The sequence below is a fragment of the Ornithodoros turicata genome, chromosome 5 (genome assembly GCF_037126465.1).
Source record: "Ornithodoros turicata isolate Travis chromosome 5, ASM3712646v1, whole genome shotgun sequence".
In the NCBI taxonomy this organism is placed as follows: domain Eukaryota; kingdom Metazoa; phylum Arthropoda; class Arachnida; order Ixodida; family Argasidae; genus Ornithodoros; species Ornithodoros turicata.
This window is the reverse complement of record NC_088205.1, coordinates 83,529,045-83,540,078: the sequence shown is the minus strand read 5'-3', so window position 1 is coordinate 83,540,078 and position 11,034 is coordinate 83,529,045. Positions and strand designations below refer to the sequence as shown.

The window sequence follows — 11,034 nt, the reverse complement described above, 5'->3', positions numbered from 1 at the left end:
CGCTCGCCGCACACCACATGCTTTCGCGTTTGATCATTCAATTACATTCAAGTTGTTGGCGACTGACCTCGGTAGCTCAGTCAGTAACGCTCAAGGTAGCGGGTCCAAACCAGGCCAAGGACGGTAACGATGTGGGGGAGGTAAACATAGCTTCCAGCACCGTTTGTCGGATATTTCTGCCGCACGTCAAAAGGACCCCAGGAGGTCGAAATTATCCGCCGCCGTAACCTGCGGCACGTGCAACATGTCGCAAAACCTTATGTGTAATAACGAATTGCACTCTTAAGTAATTGTTAAGTTCTATATCGACTTGACTTTTTCATCAAAGGCAGGTATACTAGGGCGAGAAACTGCGAAGACTGAAAAATACAAAGAGCCTAAATTGTAGAGCCTTTGTCTCGTTGATGTGCCATTTCCGTGCAGTGAGAAAACTGCCATGGTCTGGGACGAGACCCTCACTCCCGAGGAGGTGGTGGTGGTGGTGGTACTGGTCAAAGGGCTCGCCGTTGTCGGCCTCACATTGGTGCCCTGGGGGAATGTGCGTCCTGGGCCGACATAAGTCTGAAAGCGTCTGAGGAAAACCCAGGAAAAACTACAGAAAGTCCTTGACAGCATGTTCACCAGCTAACCACGCTTCTTTGCTCACAAAATGTGCGGACGAACGAGCACGCATGTCGTTGCCATCAGTCTTCCAGCTGGTGGACCGTCGCTCTCAACCCATCACCTAGACCAGCACGGTCTCGACAGCCATGTTGCTTTCCATAGCAACCCACGTGGAACGAGGTACGATGGCGCGACCCTTCTCAACCCCATCTATGCATCCGCATGCCTGGGCAACGTGCACTGTGGTGGTGGCTGTGACCCGCGTAACCACGCATCAGCTCCCTTTGCCGTGGCACGCTCACTTTTAATGTTGCGTGAATGCTACGCATGGAGAACCAATGTAGGGTTGTCACTAGGAAGCCGCAGTGGGTGGAAATTGGTAACTAGTATTAGATAACGAGGACACAATTACTGCACCCACGCAACCGGTGTTGTGTTTGGTCTCCTTTGTTTCATATTTCTTCAGCTATACTCATTATGGCGGCGTCATGATTACAATTAGTTTGCGTTTATTATCGTTAATAGCACATATACATCAAAACCGTTCCTAAGTTTGAATAATACAATCTTGTCCTTCCGCTCGGTATATCAAGAGACTCACATACGAGGACACACTATAAGCTAGGGTGCAAGAATGTCACACCGTCTGCTGGACACCATAGGACTCTCCCTCCTACACCCAAATGCTCGTGCGAAGGCTTCACTCTGTCCAAGTGGGATATTGACCATCAGCTTCCCGGGTGGCAGACGAGTACGAATTGCTAGCTCACAATTGTCCAGAGCAAAATGCATGAAGAACAACTGATCGGAGGAAATACTCTCCAACCCTTTGAGCCGGAAGTCCGATCCCCAAACACGCTTCGGGTGGAGCAGGTCCTGGAACGCCTGGTGAACAAATTACACCATGGGGAATGCAGATAGGAGTGCTCCGCCTGGACAACGTAGAATACGTTTCGTTTTCGTGAAAAAAAAAAGTTTTGACAGGCTCGAGCGCCTCTCCACAGAGCTATCAACGATCCAAAAAGGTCAAATTCGTGCTTAGCTCATCGAGCCTCGCCACGCCAGATTTACAAACGAACGTATTCTAAGTGTAACGATTTTGACGGTGAATATTGTATGACAATTTTTTACCATTTTCCGCTTCAACAATAATGCCTGAATACTAACAATGTGGGCAAGGATGACGGCCGCCGTGTGCTCCAAAAGAAAGACTCCATCCGAGTGCATAGACATGCACCGATAGAGACGACGAATGGTGGTTGTCGAAGCGCTGCTCAATCCATCTATGTTGCTGGGTCGCAGAAGCTTCATGAGACCTCGGTAGATGCGTACGGCAAATCGTGCCATGTGAAAAACAAAGAGGGTGCTGTTCTGCAATGCATTTGGGTCGAGTATGCCGATAGGCACGTGGACGAGTCGCCGTGAACTGAAGAGCTGGAAGAGAAACCACCCAAAATAAGATGTTCATGCGGCCCGTGCGCATTATAATGTATTCGGGGCATGGATGACGGAATATTCGACAGAAAAGCTTTCGCATCTCCACATAACATGATGCGCTCGACTTTGGTACATTTCGTATTTGTGTGCTAGGCGACTCAGTCCAAATCCAGTAGAAGTGAAAATTTCGTCATTCTAGCAGTACAAAATTTTGGAAAATTTGTATCTCATTTTGACACGCTCACGATATAGGGATGGAGGCAGAACGGGGGTTTTGAACGGGGGTGTTTCCCCAACCCTCGTAGATGCCTTTGGGGGGCGGTTTCTTTGTTCAAGAGCGTAGAGGGAAATCTGGGGGGCGATCGCCTAACCGCCCCGTGGATCTGCCACTGCTGCCAACAGTCACAAGCCGCACGACACATAAGTGCAGACGACCTTTTTAGGCTGTGTGGTCTACGAGTAGCGACCATTGCAGTGCACAGAGGATACTCACTTCTGTATCGAACGCTGACGCAATAAATGATTGCCGTAGCTTCGATGCAGCAATTAGACGACGCAGTGCGCTCATGTCTGTGCGGAGTAGTTCCTTCCGTAGTTCCTTCTCATACGCTATCCACGTCGCGTTACTTGTAGCCCGAAGCGGAAAGAAATGAGACACTCTAGTACGACGAAGCTTATCTTTGGCCACCTGTAGATCCGCTTCGTTTGACTCCTGCAGCCAGTGCAGCCGTGAAATTCCTCGAAGGAACCTACCTTCAACTTGGGTCACCCAGTGACGAACAGAAGTCATCGAACCCAAGGATGCCGAAAGTGCTCGCATGAAAGCCACCGGTAGAGAGCGTTCCACAGCCCGAGTGCAGTGTCTGTCTGGATGCAAGGGAAGTGACGAAAGCGTCCGAGGAAAAAGCTTTCCAAGCTCCGAGACTCCAAGATATGGGGCAAAGAAAAGAAGCAGCCAAAATAGCAAGTAGTCGACAACAGCTTCCGGTCGGGAATCTACTAGCTGAGTCACGTCGTCAATATATTCTGAAAACAATGCCGCTGTTGGAATGTCATCGCTGTAGATGATGCACACGAGAGTTCTGATGCCCGGATGGATTTTACCGAGTGGAAGAAGACGCGGATGTTGCTTGCGCTTTGAGGCGAGGCTGTTGGAAATATTCTGCGACACGTCAACGATGTTTCGGGAGACACGTAAAGCTCTTCCATATCCAACTCCGAGCAAGCTCCCGGTGACGATTCTAGCGGCGTTGAAGATAATTTTCTTATCGCTATCGAAAAACCGATGACGCGGAGGACCAGCGATTATTAATTTCCTGCCTGTGCCGTGACTCGTCTCTAGCAGAACTTGGATCCCCAGTTCCATCGCCAGGGCAGCCGCGATTCTCCAAGCAGAAATATTTAAGACTCTGTCTTCGATTAGCCAGGTATCCCAGTTAACGTAAGACTTTACCACATCTAATATTTCTTCTTTGGTAACGCCGGTGGAACTTTCGCATTCGTTCAATAACTGCCTCGCTACCTCGGCGTCTGTATTTGCCGGATCCCTCAGGTATTTCAAAGCCTTATCTTCGAGGCGACTGGCGATCATGACATCACTCGATAAAGACACCCATCCAACCTCCTCCCACTTGCGGATTACCTTGCCGCAGACGTAATCGTAAAAATCTACGCACGGATCACCGCTTAAGATAGATTTCAAGTAATCTGCCTGTCGAGTGCAACTTTTGGTCCCGCAGAGGAACGAATAAATTTTTGTTTGTGACGACGTCTCGGTGCCTGGAGATGTCGTTGTAAGAGAAATGTTGTTGTCGTGAGAAAAGAGGTCGGAATGAGTGATCAAGTTGCGGGCTCCACCCGAGACCCGATGGCCAACAAATGAGGTCAGTGAAAGTAAAAGTATCCATAGGAGACAGCAGACGGATACTATGGCAACGAATTTGCTTTCAGGGTATATAACTTCCGGACTCTCCGAAACAGGAAACACCTCCTGGGTGTCCTCGCCTTTTGTTTCAACTGTTTCCGGTACGTCCGGTACCGGAGCTTTTGGAGACGCTAATCGTTCCTCCACAATCGTCGCTGCACTTCCATCGCTTGGTGTCTTCTTCTCTCCGGCGCCCTTTGTGTCAACCGTGTCCGATACGTTTGGTAACGGTCCAGGAGCTTCTGGAGACGCTAATCGTTCCTGCACAATCGTCGCTGCGCATCCATCGCTTGGTCTCTTCTCTCCAGCGCCCTTCGAGATTTCTTCCACGACGTCCGCCTGGACATTCTCTTGTTCTCCGATACTCCCTTTCAGTTTGTCTCTAGTGTTCTCTTTGGCGGCGTCCGGTTCAACTTTCTCACCCTCCTCACTCGTAAACTGCATTGTTTTTACCGGCTCTAACTTGGGACTCGCATTTACGCGTGGCTTCCAGAACGTGGTCTCTAGGCAGTCACTGCACCAAGTCCCAGCCACGTCTTCCGACTTTTCCACGTCTTCCAAAGTAACGACGTTCGAGGGTGGGAGGCGTCCGCAAGTCTTACACGCACCTGGCAATGGCAAACGATTTTCTTGACGTTTGCCGCGCCACCGGGTGGTTTTAGTGTCTGCAGAGGCACACAAAGCGAACGCAATCAGTTGTTTCTTCTCGTCATATTCTGGAATGCTAGCGGAGGAATCCTTCAATGGCACACTTGACGTTCTTAAAGGGTCTTTCCATTGGATGGAGAATGTTCTTGAAGGACACTGATCAGAGAAGCTTTCCATTGCTGTAACGTACTCGTCGGAACATTCTTCTTCAAAGTCCGGGGATGCTTCCATAAGCGCGCGGGATGCCTCTCGAGCGTCCATGCTCGCCAGAGCGGCGCGGCGAAGTAAGTCTGCCGCAACGAGGTCTCTTCTCAGTTGTTCTTCCTTACTGTCATAGTTGAGCTGCTGTACAACGCGTGAAGCGCTTCGAAGGTTCTCTGCTATGGTGACGGCGAAGCGCAGCCGTTTTGCGGCCGTTTGGGATTCTGTACTGATGCTATCTCTCGTGCGCAATTTGGAAGGTGCCCTTTCTGGTTGTCCCGCGGTGGTTGATACTAGAGAAGATTCTTCTCTCAGGATGTCATAATTGCCTGCGAGAGAAAACACAATCTGCGACGTGTATATAGTAATAACAAGATGAGGTATGGAACCTCTTTTTTCAGAAGGCCGCTATGAGAAGAGTGAGTGGGCGAGCGAGAAAGCCACGAAAAGTATACGTATCGGCTACATCGGCTATGTGAGTGAGACCAAAAGGTAGAGGAGGAGTGATAGGTGATTGGGTGAGGGAAATAGAGGGAGAGATATATATTGTGGGAGAGCGTGAAAGAGGAGAAACTGTTCATTCGGCAGTGTGCACAAAAACAGTGTTTGTTTCGTTTGGACCGTTCGTGTGGCAACGTACACTGAAAACCTGGAAACCAGGAAAAGTACTGTCTGGACTGAGCACAAATAAGTTATCTTTAAAGGCGTACCGTAAAACATATTCTATCGTAAGATAGCGGTCTTTCAAAGGCACAAGCAGCAAATAACTGACCGGGTGACAACCTCACCTAGAGTCACTAAATAGGGAAGAGAGTATAGCTCGCACCCGAGGGAACCAGTTTTGGATTCAACATGGAAGGAGATACCACGTGACACGATCGGCCCAATCGCGGACACAGAACGGCGGCTCCGACGCGGAAAAGGAATGCGATACTCTGTACTCCTATTTAGTGACTCTAGGTTTACTCACGTTACCCTCCCCCCCCTCCATATTTCTACTTCTTTCTTTCTCTTTTTTCCCTATCGTATAGATTACTGTATTAGACGAACACTTGTACACGTTTTAAAGCGCAAAAGGAGCGACTGAAGTAACTAAACCGGCTGCTCTTCTACTGCACTCTCATCTACTACGAAAGAGGAGAGGCACTGGAAACGGTCCATTGGATACTAATATTAGGTCGTCTGTGATACCACGAACGTAGAGACCGTCTATTATCGACATTGTCGTCCTGGACAATGGCGGTGAGTTCATCAACGAGGATATCGCATATTTTCTGAGGAAACTGTATTTGCTCGCCGGCTTAGAACGAATCGTACGATAGTGGAGACTGCCAGAACACTCATGTGTGAAGCTCAACTATCAGTATATCTTTTGGGCGGAAGCCGTCAACACCGCAGCGTACGTCAGACATCGTTGCAGCAAAAGTGTACTCCACGACAGCGGTGTCACTAGGGAGGGGGGGTTTCGCACCGGGTCACACGATGGAAGGGACACATGTTTTCCTTTTATTCTTTCTAAGTGTGGTGTAATATAGTTATTTGTCGTGTATAGCTTAGTACAAAAAGGGGTCCGTTAACGGGGTGGTGTGGGAGGTGAGCTCCCGCACCGGGTGACGCCACTGCTGCACGAGAAGAACCAGAAAACCGGTATGAGTCCGTCAGGTATTTAAAAGTTTTCGGTTGCCTAGCATATGCGTGGATTCCTGACAAGCGCAGTACTTCGCTGGGACCGCCCCTCTTTACCCGCTCGACGCCACTGCCTCTAAACATCACCTATGTGAAGGCGTAGCTTACCATTCATGATCATAAATGCCCTTTCGGATGTACAACTGTCACTGAGGGTTCCAAGAGCTGTACCGTTAACTTGCCTATGTTCCTCCGGCAATTGATATGGCGGCCTTGTGAGACCCGCCTCTGGGGCCAACCATTGAAACCGTGCCGACGGATGACCCGTGACGTTTGAGACGATTTCTCTTGACGTCCCAGCTTGGTATGCTGCTGGTGGAATGCCCCTGTCGTATGGTTCGCTCCATCGCGGTATCGCCAGTGTTTCAGTTGCTATCTGTTGTGGTACACGAGGAACATACCCCAAGTGGAATGCTCTGTCCCTTAGGATCCTTTGAAAGGTGAAAGGTCGTCGTTCATGTTCTGCAATCGACTTGGTGGTCCAAGTTTCGGCATCTCGAGTTGTGCTGAAATGTTTGGTTCGCGCCGGTGTAAGAGGTGGAGTCGCATATGGCGTGTATGGTTCTTGTTCTAATGGAGCGACGGGCGAGCGACGCCAGGAAAGATATTCGGGCCGCCCTCTCGATATATCGAACCTAGAAGTTGATCTGGGTCCTGCCCGAGGAGTTGGATACTCGGGTGCATCAAAATATGGCGGAGAGGGCGTATAGTAAGTGGTTTCATCTGCAAAATGTGGAGTGGGTTGGTCTCGTACTTGGGTTATTTCTAAGCGTGGTCTTTGACGAGTGTCTTCCATTGGAGACTGAGGAGCCGTTACAAGCACCAGCGGTGACTGAGATCCCTCGGGTGGAGGAGTACCTGCTGCCAATTCCAAACCACCTCCTGCCGATTGTCTTCTAGCATCGTAGTAGTATTCTCGTTCCCCAAACTCCATGCCATCTAAACTATCTAAAGCGTCTTCGTATGCCGGTGTTCCTAATTCTTGTAGAGGTGTCTCTCTCGTTGAAGACCTCAGTCCAAGCGTTGAGGAGAGCAGAGAGTTCCACTTGCGCCGTACTTTCGAGGTCAGCGATGGGCTTGTGGACGGAGCTGTCTCTGGTTGTGTGGGAGCCTTTGTGGGGCGTGTTGGGCTGCAAAACGCGGAGTTTTCGCGCAAAAGATGGACAACTTCGTCGGCTATGGCGTGGATTACAGCCTCCTCAATCAACGGGGACGTTGAGCCAGATGGCGTAGGCGACGCCATATTTTTATACCTAGGGGCGCTCACAGACACTCTGCGTGTTTGCGACTTTGTGTCCATTTCTTGGCCGTTTCCCTTTGGCGATTGTTGACCCCCATCTGCTGGTGTTGTGCCCTGTTTGGAGTCCGAGCAGCGCCTGCGTTGATTGAGCTCTGTCGTGGGCGGGGCTGCATCGTCCTCCGTCTGCTTGTCTTCTTTCCCGACATCAATGCCGCCAACGAAAGAATTTTTCAACTTGGACGATTCAGCATCTTGGATGGTCTTGGTCGTCAAGGTAGGTTCCTTTGTTGCTGTACGCTCCTCGCCATCTTCAATGGCTTTCTGTTCCGGTCCCCTCTCACTTGCTTTGTTGGAAGTTTTTGTGGGGTCCTCCGGCTGTTCACCATCGTTGCCGGGAGTTTCGATTTTTTTCGGCTGCTCTTCCGTCTTGAACGGTCCTGGTGCGTTCGCTGTGTCTTCTTTTGCTCCTTCCGTAACTTTAGTAGTATCTGCGTCCTTTGGTGTTCCAGTTGTCTTCTGGTCGGGGGAAGTTAGCTTGGATGAATCTGATAACGATTTTCTTCTCTTCCCTAGAGTAACTTTACTAGCATCGCTACTCTTAGACTTGTCAGACGCTTTGAGAGCCTCAATATGTTTTCCGGGTGTTTCTTTCTTGGGCGATTCCTCCGCGGATTTTCCTTCAGCTGTCGTGGCACCTTTCTTCGGTCCATCACTTTTCGAGGCCTTAGTTTCAGCTTTCTCTGGCTTCGTCTCTTTCGATTCCTTCTGAGTCGGCATCACGAGAGCAAGCGGATAAATTTTTTAGATGGGCTGGGACTATCGGGTAGCGATTTTACTCGGGATATTCTTCTGCTTCTATTTGGTGTGGCACTTGGTCGTGTCGATCAATGTCACGTGAAGCAAAGCAATGAAGATTACTTCTACGTCGTCATCTTCTCGTCGAGTATTTCTCAGCCTTATCTGTCAGTCATTCCAGCGTTTGCATACTTCTTGCGCTATATGGAAAATGAAAGAGGCATATTTACACGTAGGACCAAAGTAGAACCAAAAATTGAATGTTCGGTTCGAGTTCGACCATAAGGGTTCAGTTTCGGATTCGCAGTTCACGCGACGTTTATACATGCTTGAGCTGTGCCACTGTACGTCACTGGTCACGTGAGGGGAGTAGCATACGACAGGACGTCCCCCCGCGATGCGCTCTTTTCACGAGGAGAGGGATTTTTCAAAAGTGCGCAGAACAGAGCCGCCGCTCTGTAGGCCACATACGCTCGCCATTCTTTCGCACCGAATTCATTTTATTCGTTGCAGAACATTACCCACCGAAAAAAGAAGAAAAAAGAAATTGTGGGTCACCTCAGTAGTCCTTTAAAGACGCTGGCAGCATGTTCCTGAGTCACTGAAAAGGTTAGTCAGGACTGGAACACGCTTCTTTTGGATTGCCGCTCCAAGACTCTACCTTCTTTCATTGTTTTTAGGAACTTGAGGCTTATGTATTGTCCTTTCTTCTGTGTTCCATCCTCAGAACATCAATTTCCATCGTGTCCCTTGGGAAGGACAAAACACAAAAACGAAGAGCACAAGACAAGACAAGGTTCAAACTAGCAATGAAACCCCCAAACGGTCCTGATATGTACGGAAATCAAGAAAGGAAAAAAAACTGCGTCGGCCGGGAATCGAACCCGGGCCACCCGCGTGGCAGGCGAGTATTCTACCACTGAACCACCGACGCTATACAACATATCGCGACCACACATTTTCAGCTATCCCACAGAGCAGTGTAGAAATAGGATCGAGTAGGATGACCAAAAAGTGAAAGGTACAGAGCGGCAAGGAAGCTGGCGAGCTGGTGATAATTGATCTTCATAACGAACCCTGACACTTAGGGAAAAGGTTGAGAATCCTGTTTAGTGTGTTTTTTCCCCAGTCTCAGGGTTCGTTATGAAGAAAGTGAAACCTTCTCCCGCGACCTCATAATACATGCACAGGGTGACACAAGATCCCCGCACACATTTCAAAACGTTTTTTAAAAATTGTACATAACAACAATCACAATGCAAATTGGCACAGTGCTGTAGTTCTGCCAAAAGTCGAGCTCATCCTTAATACTCTACCGTCAATGTGATAAGACTTACAAGCTGCAGAAAATCTGAGCCTATGCATTTCCAATAGCCTATACTGGTTGCTTTGGCCTTTGGCCCTCTCCGTTTCGTGTTGCATCGGGTGTCGAAGCGCTACGTCCAAACGCCGAAACAGATCGTCGCGCGGTCCAGTCTACCTGATGAGACACTACTCTTCAAGGGACCTTGACCAGAAGAAAAGACGTTTCAGCTACAGGTGCAGGTGTCATACTTCGTCCCCATAAGTTGTCACGTACCCGTCGGGGATAGTTGAAAGCGGTGTTGGTGAAAGGCATCACATAACGTCACGACTGACGGGAATGCGCGTCGTGTGACGACATATGTCTGAAAGCGTCTGAGAAACCCAGAGAGCATAGCTGGAACCGGGATTCAAACCCTGGTATCTCCCACCCTCGACGTGATATGGCCAGCACATTAACCACTGAGCCACGCGAGCTGGTGACTCGTAGCCCAGTTGAAAACGCTTTTTGACTACTGGCTAATGGCAGATATTTAGAGCCCCAATCAAACACCAACCAGAGCGCGTCATTACCATATAGTAAAAGCGGCTATTGCACTGCACAAACTCCTTCGGTCGAAGATTTCAACCAGAGATGCTCTCCACCTGGCAGTATTCACGCTGAAGATTACATCTCTACTGAGCACTGCCTGCTGTCTTATAGAGGTTTCCGCGTCAACTACAACAATTATGTCCTCGCGAAAATGTCTAGTTTTACAGTACTGTAGAAGTGGTTTTTTTTCACGCGGAATTATTTTTCGCGTTTTTCGCGCATTCCTCCAAAATCGCGAATTTAAGTTCCCGAGAATAACTCTGGCCCTCTGTCCATATGAGGGCAAAAATCGTGCGGCGTTCGACGCTATACCGTGACCCTTTCTACTCCATGCAGCGTAGGCAGTTTAAGCAAGCCGCAGAGTATTGTTTTATCCCATCAGGCAAGATGTAAAGAAATGAAAATTGATCACACTTGTTACTCCTACTAGTACCACGAAGCCGCAACATGCCTCCCCCCGCCTTCTCAAAACCAGCTTGTATGATAGTACGACATCTCAACCTAACTGTTCAATGGCCTGAGTGATAATGAATGAGAACTGCTAAAATGAATTGGCTGACCTGCACACGGCGAGTACTGTGGCCTCCTGCAGGGTCCCTAAAGGCC

At 49.2% G+C, this 11,034-nt stretch overlaps 1 protein-coding gene and 1 non-coding gene across 3 annotated transcripts; both read right to left on the bottom strand.

Annotated features, from left to right (window-relative positions):
* Positions 1 to 1,095: 1,095 nt before the first annotated feature.
* Positions 1,096 to 10,243, bottom strand: LOC135395060 (uncharacterized). 2 transcript variants are annotated; one of them, XM_064626256.1, is made up of 6 exons: positions 10,114 to 10,241; positions 9,872 to 10,041; positions 6,608 to 8,734; positions 2,534 to 5,142; positions 1,771 to 2,037; positions 1,096 to 1,488 (listed from the first exon to the last, which is right to left on the bottom strand). In XM_064626256.1, exons 3-6 carry the CDS (start codon positions 8,514 to 8,516, stop codon positions 1,225 to 1,227), a joined length of 5,049 nt encoding a protein of 1,682 aa, XP_064482326.1. In that variant the 5' UTR covers positions 8,517 to 8,734; positions 9,872 to 10,041; positions 10,114 to 10,241; the 3' UTR covers positions 1,096 to 1,224. The 2 variants fall into 2 exon arrangements, with proteins under 2 accessions (XP_064482326.1, XP_064482327.1); XM_064626257.1 differs by having other exon boundaries at positions 1,282 to 1,488; positions 2,794 to 5,142; positions 10,114 to 10,243.
* Trnag-gcc (transfer RNA glycine (anticodon GCC)) lies at positions 9,398 to 9,468 on the bottom strand. The gene has a single exon. It is a non-coding gene; the product is annotated as a tRNA-Gly (tRNA).
* Positions 10,244 to 11,034: the final 791 nt, after the last annotated feature.

Excerpts from the sequence above, each read along its gene's own strand:
- LOC135395060 (XM_064626256.1), bottom strand. The coding sequence starts at position 8,516 with ATGCCGACTCAGAAGGAATCGAAAGAGACGAAGCCAGAGAAAGCTGAA. Across the intron at positions 5,143-6,607 it reads GGCATTTATGATCATGAATG|GCAATTATGACATCCTGAGA; the intron begins GTAAGCTACGCC and ends TTTCTCTCGCAG. Across the intron at positions 1,489-1,770 it reads CCGTCATCCTTGCCCACATT|GCGTTCCAGGACCTGCTCCA; the intron begins GTTAGTATTCAG and ends TTTGTTCACCAG.